The 14,938-nt window shown below is 43.8% G+C and overlaps 1 protein-coding gene across 1 annotated transcript in view; it reads left to right on the top strand.

Moving 5' to 3' along the window:
• Positions 1–14,938, top strand: part of LOC136625502 (tricarboxylate transport protein, mitochondrial-like) — a 52,534-nt gene continuing 37,596 nt past the window's right edge. The window contains exon 1 of the mRNA XM_066599714.1: positions 1–166. Coding sequence (XP_066455811.1) covers positions 1–166 — 166 coding nt within the window. The remainder of the gene's footprint in view (positions 167–14,938) is intronic.

Here is a 14,938-nt window from a genome sequence, read left to right as displayed (position 1 = left end):
ATGTCTTCCATCTTGCAGCCGTTCGCCGTCACCGAGGGGCCCTGCCAGTTATCGCGGACTGCAGTCAATGGAGACAAGCGGGTGGTCCCTAGATGCTTGGCTGCTGCTGCTGCTCCAGGAGGAGGGCGAGCGAAAATCACACACCCTGGCAAAGCCATACTGGCTGGTGAGTACCTCTCCTTCTATAGTCTCATGACCGTCGGTGTAGTGCTGATCCTGTGTCTTCACCCACATGATGCCCAGGTGTATGCCCGCGATCTTCCTTTATTCCCACTTACATTAGTAAATAGCAGTCCTTGATTTGTCCCTTCTCTTCAGCCATTTATTTATATGGGGAAAGTTGAGTGACAACTTATATTGTTCTCAGAGGGGCTGCACTCAGCTTTTCCAGACTCCTGAAAAGTATGAGGATGCGTCTTTGCAGATCAAGTCGGATATGCAAGTCTAAAGTCAGTGACATCCCCCTGAAGGATGTGTAATGAGGTGTCATCTAGCTTTCTTGGAAGTGACAAAAACTAGCAACAAAAATCAAATCTGCAATAATTTGACCTAAAGGGGAAATCAGAGACTGGTGTGTAAGAGCGGGCATACGTCTTGGCATCATGCACCATACAGAATGGTCGCTCCATACGCTTTAATGGTGGATCCCATGAAACTGAACTCTCCAATGTTAATAAATGTTCAGAGGTGTAAGGCAAAGGGATACTTGTAAATCTATTAACACAAGGTATACAATACCAAAACGTAAGATTTTTTTTGTTACTTGCTCCCATAATGGCAATGAATTGGGAACAGAACCCCTATGTGTGTGCCAGCTGCCACGATTGAGTAGAAAGGGCTGTGAGCTAAATACATTCAGAGTGGAGGGAGATGGATTGTTGGCACCGTCATGGAATGAGGATTGGCGGGGACTTGATGCCTGATGGAAATGTTGACGTCGCTGGCTCCATTTTGGTAATGAACTTTACTCTAATTGTCTTTAGTTAACCAAGTCGGAAAGGAAGAGGCTATCAGGACGAGTGTTTTCTGCAGAATTTGTCGTACATTTTGCTGGACATCTGTAGCAGATTTCACCCCGTCAATTTAAACTCAATTGAAAGTTAAATCCGCAGCAGATCTGCACCAAATTCTGCATCAAAATTCGCATTTAGCCGTGCAGATTTCTGTAACAGCGAGTTCCACTACATCCTTGGGGAATACTCCCACTTGTATAAAAGAGCCCTCAGGGAGAAGTTATAAGCCCTCCTTTTTGAGGTCCTTTGGAGAATGATAGCAGCAAGTCCAATCGCTGTGATTCCTGGGGTGATTAAACTTTACTGTGTTTCAGATAATCCCTTTTAAATATCAATTCATCCTCTGGTTTCCCCTTTGAGACTGTATAAAAGGCAACTTTTCACTTTGCCACTAACCCTCTACAATGTAGCCCACAGCAGACTGAGTAGATCCAATCCTATACATTACAGAGATTACCTTATTGAGACAATGCCTATAAGGTCCCACCCTGGAACCGCCATTTATAAGTCAGAGTGAAGAGCCCTATGTATGAGCCATCAACGATTAGTTCAGTAAATACATTTATGATTATTTCGGCATTCATTATGTTCTTTTGTTTTTTCTCTCTCCAATGGCCTCTGAACCACTGCATTATAATGGTGGTCTCCCACAAAATGTAATTTACCATCTGCCCACAGGATAGGGGATAAATATCTGATCTGTGAGGGTCTGATTCCAGGGACCTCCACCGATCACAAGAACTAGGATCCCGAGTGTCCCAGAATAAATGGAGTGGTGATCACCCATGTGCACTACTGATCCATTTATCTCAGTCGGATGGCCGGAGATAGCCAAGTGCTTGTAAGTACTCAAATACACACAAGGGTCTAATCTAATGTCATTTGTAAATTGGCATGGTAATGCTTCTGTAAATTCTGGTGAGATTAATGGCCAGTGTGTGGCCGAGCTGGCGCCAGATGCTGCAGATGGAAAATTCTGGTACACAGAACACAGAATCCCTTAAAAGGGGTTTCCAAGGACTAAAGTACTGATGATCTATCATCAGGACAGGCCATCAATACCTGATTGGTGGGGGTCCGCTGCTAGCTACGCTTGCTGATTAGCTAATTAAAGAGGCCATGTCATTCAGGTGACCTGTGACGTCACGTTCATTGGTTACGTGACCTGAGAGCAGCTCGCTTCCATTCAGGTGTATGGGATTGAGCTGCAATCCCAGGCAAAGCTGCTTTGGAATGTACAGCACTATGCCTGGTGTGTAGTAAAGTGACAGCGCCGCTCACTGGAGTGTTCTAGCTACTTCAGACAGTTGATCGGCAGCAGTCCTGAGTGGCGGAGCCCCACTGATCTGATATTGATGACCTACCCTGCGTTTGGGCAAGTGCTGTCACCTCTTTATTGCTTACCAGGCACAGCACTGTACATTTTGTAGTGGTTGTTCCCAGCACTGCAGCTGAGTCCCATACACTTGCCTGGTACTAAACTACAGTAAGCCAAGGCACAGCTGCTACAAAAAGTACAGAGATGTGTCTGTACAGTGAAGAGGTTGCATTGTTTGCCCGAGTATCACGGCCTCTTCAATCAGCTGATCATCGGAAGTGCTGGGATTCTGACCCCACCAATTTGATGCTAATGGCTTATCCTAAGGATGGAGTATAAATATTAAAGTCCCAGAAAACCCCTTTAATGATTGGGTAATTTGGAACTAATGGCCTAACAATCGGGCATGAATCTTCCCCACCCACCTCTTTTTCCCCCCTAATCGTTATTCCATATAAATCATAGAATCATAGAATGGTAGAGTTGGAAGGGACCTCCAGAGTCATCGGGTCCAACCCTCTGCTCAATGCAGGATTTACTAAATCATCCAAATATGCCGGTGATCATCCGACAAACATGCAGAACGCTTGTTCATTGGCTGTTAGCACTTGTTCAAGCCTACAAATTCTCAATGGTTGGTTGCAGATCCCCTCATATAAACAGGCGGATGAGCAGCTGACGAATGATTTTATTGACGATTGTCCTCATACAGCCAATCATCTGCCCGTGTACACATTATTATTGGGTGGTGATCGACATGCTCCTTGTCAGTTAGCTCTTATTAGTATGGGCAGATGATCTGCCCATTTTAAAGCACCTTTAGCAAGTCAGATCTATATTTTGAGTAACCATATGTAAAAAGTAACAGAAAATACAAAATAGAAACAATACTTCCCATAATGTTCTTGTCTTGATTCCGATCTGTCCCACACTGCAATCACTGTAGTGTTAGGGAGTCTTTTAGACTTCCTAGGAGCCTATTTGCCTTTTTCTGCTCACAGATCAATCCGATCTCCTGGACCAATCAACCTACTGCAGCAAGAATCCTCCTCCCCACCTTTTCTGCCATCCTACCTCTCCTCCAGTTGGTCCCTATCCAAAATGGATGGGATTAGTAGGAACTTGACACCTGCTTTTTCTGCCTGCCAGGTTTCAACAAGACTATTTATTTTTGGAGTCTGCGTAAGTCCCATTTAGACCTAACGATTCTCGCTCAAAAATCACTCAAAGCCGTCTTTTGAGCGAGAATCGTTGGGTCTAACTGCACGGATATCGTGCAGTTTTCGTTAACGAGTCGTTCATCGTTTTATTTCAGCTGAAAGAGAACGATGAGCCTTATCAGTGCCTCTCTGAGTTCTCAGCGGGATACTGCTGATACTATCGTTTGGAATGAGCCAGTGATTGGCTGCAGGCCTCACCGAAGCAGGAAGTGAATAGCAGCAGGGTACTTGGCTCCTTCAGAATGGGAGTGTTGGGGGATAGGTTGAGGCGAGTATGGTTTCTTTTCTTTTCTAAGCAACGTGAAAGTTTTGTTTGTCCCCAAATAATCTTTTCAAGACCAGCTGCATATGACTGGGTCAGATTCTGGATGCGGGATCCTGCAGCGGAATCCGACCCTGTGCCCGGTCGGTGACCCAACGTACCTGTCTTTTTTTCTTCTTATTTGTGCTGTGTATGGTCCAGACGATTCGCCGTTGGACATGCGCAGTACAAATTTTTCCTGTGCCATTACTAGGTGATGTTGCGCAATCTGCGACGGGTTGTGGAAACCACCCTAAAATAGAGCATGCTGTGATATATTATTTTTCCCTCTGTGAGCGGAAAGTCGCAATTGATTTCCACTCGTGTGCAGCTAAAAGCGCTTTTCCATGGCATGCTATTTGCTGCGGAATCCAGAGGCGGACGTCCGTTCTGGATTCTGCAATGCAAATATGCCTGTGTGCAGCCAGCCTAAATGTTAAAGGGGTTCTGACACGAAAAAAAAAATGTTTACTCACCTTGCCTGGCCAGGACCGAGCGCTTACATGTCCCCTCCATCGAGCATCTTCTTCGGTGGCTTCTAGAAGCAGAGCAGGGGTGGTCAAAATGACCGCTTCCTGCTTTGCTCCGTCCGTCAGCCACTTCCGAGGTGAACGGACGGGCCGCCCACAGCAAGCACATCACAAGCAGTGCTTGCTGTGGGCGGCCCGTCCGTCCTGGCTGAAGTCGGAGTTTTGTGCATGCGCAGTGGAGACGCGGCCCGTCCTGACTCCTGTCAGAGGGCACCTCTCCACTGCGCATGCGGGGATTCCCGGAAGGGGAGGGGGGCGGCTCATTGGAGGATGAAGAGGAGCCTGCTGGGAGATGACCCAGCTGCAAAACAACATCAGGAATAAAGGTAAGTGTAAGATTTTTATGTTTTAGCAGCCATTGATCGTGCGTTCCTTGTGTCCATTAGGCAGACCAGGGAACAATGGCTGCTAAAGCATAAAAATCTGATTCGTGTCAGAACCCCTTTAAGAGACAAAAAAACCCCACACAAGTTATGCAAAGATGCACATACTCCTTAGGCCTCATGCCCACGGCCGAAAAATATCGCAGTGGAATCAGACCCAGCGCCTCCCAGACACCCTATACTCACCTCTTTAGATCCGCTGCAAGTGTCAAGCCCGGTGAGCCGGCGCACATTCACAGTGCAGCGCAAGACGTGCCGGCGCTGGGCTGTGGCGTGGATTCTTTCAGTACTTCCGCAGTGCTCACAGCGGACGTATCGCAGCACAGGCGGCTTCCATTGACTGCAATGGAAGCCGTCCGTGCAATTTTTTTCCACACAGACTAGAACATGCTGCGATTCTTCCCTGCAAGCGGAAAATCACCGCTGATTTCCGCCTGTGGTCAGGGAAAAATCGTCGCATGTCTATGGATGGTCACTGCTGCGGAATTTGCTGTGGGTGTCTGACCGCGAATAACGCAGCGATAATCCGTCTGTGGGCGTTCGGCCTTAAGCTTAAATGTTTGATGTTTACCCTATTTGTGGTACCATGCATCTTTTTATTGGACAGTATTACCTTTAAGGGCACATTCACATTACCCTCACTCAATGCCAGGAGCAAGAGTGAGGGAAAATGGTCATATTTCTGAATGAATGGCGTTTGAGAGGGAAACAAAGCAGGGGTGTCCCCTGTCCTATCTTCTCTCTGCCTTGGCAATCAAGCTCCTGGCTGGCTTGATGAGGCAATTATCCCACATAGTTGGATTGTAGTATGGAGAAATTGAGGAACATATCTCACAATATACAGATCTGTTGTTGTATATGGGGATGTGAGTAGATCAGCGGGTCCTATTTTGTCCATTCTTTATATATTTGGTAAGATGTCATTTCTCTCTATTAACTGGGGAAAAACAGTGATTCTTCCTTTAGATCCCTTGCTGGTGGACTATTCATTGGAACATATACAAATAGTGAAGGAATTCAAATACTTTGGAGTTGTGGTATCTTCTAAAGACCCTTTGATACGCTACAATTATCACCTAAACAAACACTACAATTATCACCTAAACAAACGCGACGCAACAGAACAAACACGGTCAACATTTTTGAATAAAATTACACATGCTGTTAATGGCTTCAATCATATGCATTTTCCTCCACAAGTTGTTTGCTCAGCTGGGCGTGTGTTTATGCAATGCTTATCAGATAAACACATGCCCAGCTGAGCAAACATGTGGCCCACAGATTCCATTGCTCTTCTCCAGGCAGAGTAAACAGTGTACTTATTATGTATGCAAAGCAAGCGCAATGAGTACACTGATAAAAAGTATTTTGAACAGTGAAGGGATGGTTTTTATGCTGGCTAAAAACCAGCTCTAAACAACAATTAAACTAATAGTGAACGATTGCCTGTGTTTACATGTAAAGATTATCGCTCAATTTTGGCTGTTTGAACAAATTTTAAGTGATAATCGTTTTGTGTAAAAGGGCCTTAAGCCTCAAGGCTGTATTTCTGCCAATCTGCTTCCATTGCTATGAAAGCTTCAAAATGAGGTCAAGGTCTGGAATCGTCTCTCATTGTCGATAATCGGCAGATGAAATCTTAATTAAATAGTTTTGATGCCACAACTCTTTTATATACTTCAAAACTCTCCAGTTTGGATTCCATCACAATATTTTTTTTTAGACTCCATATGATATTTAGGAGTTTATTGTGGAATAAACAAATCTGCTAGAATTAAATTGGAGACCCTTCAATGGGATAAACGGTCTGTAGGGTTGGCAATTCCAAATGCTTGGATATATTTTCTGGCGTTTCAATTCCAACAGTTGAAGGGGTGGGGTTGAATGGCTTATTGGTTTCTAAAATGACCGGTTGTAGCCCCTATAAACGGAAGGTGGGAGAGGGATGAAAAGAGGGAAAAAGGGATTATATGTGTGATATAGAAACTGGTGGGCTGTCAGCAATTTTGTGTGTCATCCATTTTATATGTAGTTAGATTGCATTTGTAGTTTTTAGTTGACCTTTCACCCATTTACTCACTCCTGCCTGTTGATATTCACATTTAGAAAGGCAACTGGTCTCACCTTACCCTGGACCAGAGCTGTCATATAAATAACTCCCTACTTTCTTTTCTCCACTTGTCTTTTTGGTTTACAATTAGCATGAGGATACCAAATTGTGTGACCGTTTACTTGTTAATGAAGTCTAAAGAAAATCATTCACCTAGGAGCTGGATTCTCACAGACATTCTGGCTCTGACATTTAAATAAGGAAACAATCTTTTAATATTGATTATTGATTGTGTGAAGGCCCCAGCCCGATATGAATTATATTTTTGGATTCTGGCGGGCCAGCTGAGTAAAACGCATCTAAACTCGTTGAGATACGAGCCCCAGAACACCCCCAAATGGCGTATCCACGTACCTGATAATAATTTACGTATCACGTTTTGATATTGCTGAGTAGATAAAATCATGACCGGAAATATGCCAGGCATATATTCCTGATCGGAGGATCTCCTGCGGAGATATGGTCGAAATGGGGAATTATGTTTTTTCCACAGGTCCATACGCATTTACCCAACCTTCTTTGAACGACCTCAGAGGGGGCGGGGGGAGGTGTGATCTGGGGAAACTTTAAAAACTAGGGTCTTTGAGAGACCCAGTGGTCAGACCTTTGGAGTGGTCAGACCTTACTTTCTCGTTGCTTCTCTTGACTCTGCACATATCAGAACCTTGGGCCGTACATCCCAAATCTGGTACCTTCTTCATTTCTTCCTTGTGTTATTTTAGATACTGTTTGTTGTATATACCTGTAAACCTTCTCTAAGACACTGTAACATCTTTTTCTGTATATTTTTGTATATATAAGTATTTAGCACTGCTAATCTTTTTTAGAATAAATCTGCAATATATTATTCAAACTTTTTTCCGTTTTAAAATTAACCATAACTCCGAACATTGTGTTAATAATTCATAAGTCTGGGTTCCAGTTTACCTGGGAAACAAAACCTGGTGGTGGCAGAGAGTGTATGTGGGTATTCTAGAGTGCTGGAGCTATTAGACCGGATCACGTGGTAATTTGAGCTTTTGTTCTGCATGCATGCAGAAGCCTAGGAAAGCTGGGTACAAATCCGCTTATATTCTAACAACTCAACGTTTGCAATCCCACTAAAGTGATTGATCAAGGCTCTGTTGTGACAAGTAGTTATAGCAGCAAGTGAGCTCGCAGTAGTCGATCCGTGACAAAACGGTGGTAGAGGTGGGATCGATTGGGGTCTGCCCCATCTCTCCCTTCTACTCCCCTATGCGTGACAATATGTGACATTTATATATGTCTACTTTGCCATTAGACTACTTTACTATATATACGTCCTCTGGAGGAACCATAAATTGCCAATGTTAAGATGGCGGGATTTTCACAATGGGAGAAGAGAGGGGTAATCTTTTTGGACAGATACATTCTGGGGGTCGTTTTTTGTAGTTTCGAAAAATTTGGAGAGCTTTATGACGTGCCCCATAGTTATTTTTTCAGTTCCGACATTTATTTGCTGCCCAAGTCCGGTCAGTATCTGTGCTTATAGTTCAACATTTTTTAGTGACTTTTCTTGGGTGTTCTGAAGCTATTGCGTATGATTCCAATTGTATCTCTAGCTGAAAGTTGAGTATCGCAATTGTATTTAGTGTATAGAGTCTACTGTACTTCATTAAAATTGTTGTAACATGGGTATTAGATTAAACCCAGACTGCTCAAAATGTTACATGAATGGTGCAGATTTAATGCATATGGGCTGGGATTGTGTAAAATTGTGTGAATTTTGGGAAGGGGTACTAGAGGTAATTAAAAAAATATATCTTGCCGATACTGGTCTTAATCCAAGAACTTGTAATACTAGATTGACCCGATGTTCGCTAGCCGAACATAAAATGTTTCAAAAGTGGTGGCTGTGAACTTCTAAATTTGCTTGGTTAGGTGATTATCTAGAGCATCACTTTGTATTTGGAGCAGATATCCAATATAAAAAAGCCTACAGGTCTCTCTTTGTTTGTTTGTCTGTCTTTCTGTCTCTCTCTGTCTGTCTGTCTGCCTCTCTTTGTCTGTCTGTCTCTCATGCTGTCTCAGTCTGTCTGTCTCTCATGCTGTCTCGGTCTGTCTCTCTCTCATGCTGTCTGTCTCTCTCTGTCTCTCTCATGCTGTCTCAGTCTCTCTCTCTGTCTCTCTCATGCTGTCTCTGTCTCTCTCTGTCTATCTCTCATGCTGTCTCTGGCTGTCTCTCTCTCATGCTGTCTCTGGCTGTCTCTCTCTCATGCTGTCTCTGTCTCTCTCTCTCTCTCTCTCTCTCTCTCTCTCATGCTGTCTCTGTCTCTCTCTCTCTGTCTCTCTCATGCTGTCTCTCTCTCTCTGTCTCTCTCATGCTGTCTCTGTCTCTCTCATGCTGTCTCTGTCTCTCTCTCTCTGTCTCCCTCATGCTGTCTCTGTCTCTCTCTCTCTCTGTCTCATGCTGTCTCTGTCTCTCTCATGCTGTCTCTGTCTCTCTCTCTCTTTGTCTCTCTCATGCTATCTCTGTCTCTCTCTCTCTGTCTCTCTCTCTCTGTCTCTCTCATGCTGTCTCTCTCATGCTGTCTCTGTCTCTCTCTGTCTCTCTCATGCTGTCTCTGTCTCTCTCTCTCTCATGCTGTCTCTGTCTCTCTGTCTCTCTCATGCTGTCTCTGTCTCTCTGTCTCTCTCATGCTGTCTCTGTCTCTCTCTCTCTGTCTCCCTCATGCTGTCTGTCTCTCTCTCTCTGTCTCTCTCATACTGTTTGTTTGTCTCTCTCTCATGCTGTCTCGGTCTGTCTCTCTGTCTCTCTCTCATGCTGTCTCTGTCTCATGCTGTCTCTGTCTCTCTCTCATGTTGTCTCTGTCTCTGTCTCTCTCTCTGTCTCATGCTGACTCTATCTCTCTCATGCTGTCTCTGTTTCTCTCTCTCTCATGCTGTCTCTGTCTCTCTCTCTCATGCTGTCTCTCTCTCCTGCTGTCTCTGTCTCTCTCATCCTGTCTGTCTCTATCTCATACTGTTTGTTTGTCTGTTTTTCTCTGTCTGTCTCTTTCTGGTTCTCTCTCTCTGTCTGTCTCTCTCATGCTGTCTGTCTCTGTCTCTCATGCTGTCTCGGTCTGCCTCTCTGTCTCTCTCATGCTGTCTCTCTCATGCTGTCTCTGTCTGTCTCTCATGCTGTCTCTGTCTGTCTGTCTCTCTCTCATGCTGTCTCTGTCTCTCGGTCGGTCTCTCTCATCCTGTCTCTGTCTGTCTCTCTCATGCTATTTGTTTGTCTGTCTTTCTCTGTCTAGCTTTCTCTCTCTCTCTGTCTATCTTTCTCTGTCTCTCTCTCTCTCTGTATCTTTCTCTCTCTTTCTGTGTATCTTTCTCTCTCTCTCTCTCTCTGTGTATCTGTCTCTCTCTCTGTGTATCTTTCTCTCTCTCTGTGTATCTTTCTTTCTCTCTCTCTGTGTATCTTTCTCTCTCTCTCTCTGTCTATCTTTCTCTCTCTCTCTGTCTATCTTTCTCTCTCTCTCTGTCTATCTTTCTCTCTCTCTCTCTGTCTATCTTTCTCTCTCTCTCTCTGTCTATCTTTCTCTCTCTCTCTGTCTATCTTTCTCTCTCTCTCTCTCTCTGTCTTTCTCTCTCTCTATCTTTCTCTCTCTCTCTGTCTATCTTTCTATCTTTCTCTCTCTCTCTGTCTATCTTTCTCTCTCTCTCGGTCTATCTTTCTCTCTCTATCTTTCTCTCTCTGTCTATCATTCTCTTTCTCTCTCTGTCTATCTTTCTCTCTCTCTGTCTATCTTTCTCTCTCTCTGTCTATCTCTCTCTCTGTCTATCTCTCTCTCTCTGTCTATCTTTCTCTCTCTCTGTCTATCTCTCTCTCTCTGTCTATCTTTCTCTCTCTCTGTCTATCTTTCTCTCTCTTTCTGTCTATCTTTCTCTCTCTCTCTATCTCCCCGTCTGTCTATCTTTCTCTTTCTCTCTGTTTGTCTTTCTCTCTCTCTCCCCCCGTCTGTCTATCTTTCTCTTTCTCTCTGTTTGTCTTTCTCTCTCTCTGTCTATCTTTCTCTCTCTCTCTCTCCCCCCGTCTGTCTATCTTTCTCTTTCTCTCTCTGTCTATCTTTCTCTCTCTCTGTCTATCTCTCTCTCTCTTTGTCTATCTTTCTCTCTCTCTCTCTGTCTATCTATCTTTCTCTCTCTCTCTCTCTGTCTATCTTCCTCTCTCTCTCTCTGTCTATCTTTCTCTCTCTCTCTCTCTGTCTATCTTTCTCTCTCTCTATCTTTCTCTCTCTCTCTGTCTATCTTTCTATCTTTCTCTCTCTCTCTGTCTATCTTTCTCTCTCTCTCTGTCTATCTTTCTCTCTCTCTCTGTCTATCTTTCTCTCTCTCTCTGTCTATCTTTCTCTCTCTCTCTGTCTATCTTTCTCTCTCTCTCTGTCTATCTTTCTCTCTCTCTGTCTATCTCTCTCTCTCTGTCTATCTTTCTCTCTCTCTCTATCTTTCTCTTTCTCTCTCTGTCTATCTTTCTCTCTCTCTGTCTATCTCTCTCTGTCTATCTTTCTCTCTCTCTGTCTATCTTTCTCTCTGTCTATCTCTCTCTCTCTGTCTATCTTTCTCTCTCTCTCTCTCTCTCTCTTTATCTCCCCGTCTGTCTATCTTTCTCTTTCTCTCTGTTTGTCTTTCTCTCTGTTTGTCTTTCTCTCTGTCTATCTTTCTCTCTCTCTCTCCCCCCGTCTGTCTATCTTTCTCTTTCTCTCTGTTTGTCTTTCTCTCTCTCTGTCTATCTTTCTCTCTCTCTCTCCCCCCGTCTGTCTATCTTTCTCTCTCCGTCTATCTTTCTCTCTCTATCTTTCTCTCTCTCTGTCTATCTCTCTCTCTGTCTATCTTTCTCTCTCTCTGTCTGTCTCTCTCTCTGTCTATCTTTCTCTTTCTCTCTGTTTGTCTTTCTCTCTCTCTGTCTATCTTTCTCTCTCTCTCTCCCCGTCTGTCTATCTTTCTCTCTCTCTCTCCCCGTCTGTCTATCTTTCTCTTTCTCTCTCTGTCTATCTTTCTCTCTCTCTCTGTCTATCTTTCTCTCTCTGTCTATCTCACTCTCTCTGTCTGTCTCTCTCTCATGCTGTTTGTTTGTCTGTCTTTCTCTGTCTATCTTTCTCTCTCTCTCTGTCTAGCTTTCTCTCTCTCTCTGTCTAGCTTTCTCTCTCTCTCTGTCTAGCTTTCTCTCTCTCTCTCTTTGTCTAGCTTTCTCTCTCTCTCTCTTTGTCTAGCTTTCTCTCTCTCTCTCTGTCTAGCTTTCTCTCTCTCTCTCTCTGTCTAGCTTTCTCTCTCTCTCTCTCTGTCTAGCTTTCTCTCTCTCCCTCTCTGTCTAGCTTTCTCTCTCTCTCTCTGTCTAGCTTTCTCTCTCTCTCTGTCTAGCTTTCTCTCTCTCTCTGTCTAGCTTTCTCTCTCTCTCTGTCTAGCTTTCTCTCTCTCTCTGTCTAGCTTTCTCTCTCTCTGTCTAGCTTTCTCTCTCTCTCTCTGTCTATCTTTCTCTCTCTCTCTGTCTATCTTTCTCTCTCTCTGTCTGTCTATCTTTCTCTCTCTCTCTGTCTATCTTTCTCTCTCTCTCTGTCTATCTTTCTCTCTCTCTATCTTTCTCTCTCTCTGTCTATCTTTCTCTCTCTCTCTCTCTCTGTCTATCTTTCTCTCTCTCTCTCTATCTTTCTCTTTCTATCTGTCTTTCTATCTATCTATCTTTCTCTTTCTCTCTCTGTCTATCTTTCTCTTTCTCTCTGTCTATCTCTCTCTCTCTCTGTCTATCTTTCTCTCTCTCTGTCTATCTCTCTCTTTCTCTCTCTCTGTCTATCTCCCCGTCTGTCTATCTTTCTCTTTCTCTCTGTTTGTCTTTCTCTCTCTCTGTCTATCTTTCTCTCTCTCTCTCCCCCCGTCTGTCTATCTTTCTCTCTCCGTCTATCTTTCTCTCTCTATCTTTCTCTCTCTCTGTCTATCTCTCTCTCTGTCTATCTTTCTCTCTCTCTGTCTGTCTCTCTCTCTGTCTATCTTTCTCTTTCTCTCTGTTTGTCTTTCTCTCTCTCTGTCTATCTTTCTCTCTCTCTCTCCCCGTCTGTCTATCTTTCTCTCTCTCTCTCCCCGTCTGTCTATCTTTCTCTTTCTCTCTCTGTCTATCTTTCTCTCTCTCTCTGTCTATCTTTCTCTCTCTGTCTATCTCACTCTCTCTGTCTGTCTCTCTCTCATGCTGTTTGTTTGTCTGTCTTTCTCTGTCTATCTTTCTCTCTCTCTCTGTCTAGCTTTCTCTCTCTCTCTGTCTAGCTTTCTCTCTCTCTCTGTCTAGCTTTCTCTCTCTCTCTCTTTGTCTAGCTTTCTCTCTCTCTCTCTCTCTTTGTCTAGCTTTCTCTCTCTCTCTCTGTCTAGCTTTCTCTCTCTCTCTCTCTGTCTAGCTTTCTCTCTCTCTCTCTCTGTCTAGCTTTCTCTCTCTCTCTCTCTGTCTAGCTTTCTCTCTCTCTCTCTCTGTCTAGCTTTCTCTCTCTCTCTGTCTAGCTTTCTCTCTCTCTCTGTCTAGCTTTCTCTCTCTCTCTGTCTAGCTTTCTCTCTCTCTGTCTAGCTTTCTCTCTCTCTCTCTGTCTATCTTTCTCTCTCTCTCTGTCTATCTTTCTCTCTCTCTGTCTGTCTATCTTTCTCTCTCTCTCTGTCTATCTTTCTCTCTCTCTCTGTCTATCTTTCTCTCTCTGTCTATCTTTCTCTCTCTCTCTCTCTGTCTATCTTTCTCTCTCTCTCTCTCTGTCTATCTTTCTCTCTCTCTCTATCTTTCTCTTTCTATCTGTCTTTCTATCTATCTATCTTTCTCTTTCTCTCTCTGTCTATCTTTCTCTTTCTCTCTGTCTATCTCTCTCTCTCTCTGTCTATCTTTCTCTCTCTCTGTCTATCTCTCTCTTTCTCTCTCTCTGTCTATCTCCCCGTCTGTCTATCTTTCTCTTTCTCTCTGTTTGTCTTTCTCTCTCTCTCTCCCCGTCTGTCTATCTTTCTCTTTCTCTCTCTGTCTTTCTCTCTCTCTGTCTATCTTTCTCTCTCTCTCTCTGTCTATCTTTCTCTCTCTCTCTCTCTGTCTATCTTTCTCTCTCTCTCTCTCTGTCTATCTTTCTCTCTCTCTCTCTCTGTCTATCTTTCTCTCTCTCTCTGTCTATCTTTCTCTCTCTCTCTCTGTCTATCTTTCTCTCTCTCTCTCTGTCTATCTTTCTCTCTCTCTCTGTCTATCTTTCTCTCTCTCTGTCTGTCTCTCTCTGTCTATCTTTCTCTTTCTCTCTCTCTATCTCCCCGTCTGTCTATCTTTCTCTTTCTCTCTGTTTGTCTTTCTCTCTCTCTCTCCCCGTCTGTCTATCTTTCTCTCTCTCTGTCTATCTTTCTCTCTCTCTGTCTATCTTTCTCTCTCTCTGTCTATCTTTCTCTCTCTCTCTATCTCCCCGTCTGTCTATCTTTCTCTTTCTCTCTGTTTGTCTTTCTCTCTCTCCCCGTCTGTCTATCTTTCTCTTTCTCTCTCTGTCTTTTTCTCTCTCTGTCTATCTTTCTCTCTCTCTCTCTGTCTATCTTTCTCTCTCTCTCTCTGTCTATCTTTCTCTCTCTCTCTCTGTCTATCTTTCGCTCTCTCTCTGTCTATCTTTCTCTCTCTCTCTCTCTGTCTATCTTTCTCTCTCTCTCTGTCTATCTTTCTCTCTCTCTCTCTGTCTATCTTTCTCTCTCTCTCTCTGTCTATCTTTCTCTCTCTCTGTCTATCTTTCTCTCTCTCTGTCTGTCTCTCTATCTCCCCGTCTGTCTATCTTTCTCTTTCTCTCTGTTTGTCTTTCTCTCTCTCTCTCCCCGTCTGTCTATCTTTCTCTCTCTCTGTCTATCTTTCTCTCTCTCTGTCTATCTTTCTCTCTCTCTGTCTATCTCTCTCTCTCTCTCTCTGTCTATCTTTCTCTCTCTCTCTCTGTCTATCTTTCTCTCTCTCTCTCTCTCTCTATCTCCCCGTCTGTCTATCTTTCTCTTTGTTTGTCTTTCTCTCTCTCTGTCTATCTTTCTCTCTCTCTCTCCCCGTCTGTCTATCTTTCTCTTTCTCTCTGTCTTTCTATCTTTCTCTCTCT

This window comes from Eleutherodactylus coqui, chromosome 4 (assembly GCF_035609145.1).
Source record: "Eleutherodactylus coqui strain aEleCoq1 chromosome 4, aEleCoq1.hap1, whole genome shotgun sequence".
In the NCBI taxonomy this organism is placed as follows: Eukaryota; Metazoa; Chordata; class Amphibia; order Anura; family Eleutherodactylidae; genus Eleutherodactylus; species Eleutherodactylus coqui.
The sequence above is the reverse complement of the archived record's forward strand: the minus strand, read 5'-3'. Positions and strand labels throughout refer to the sequence as shown.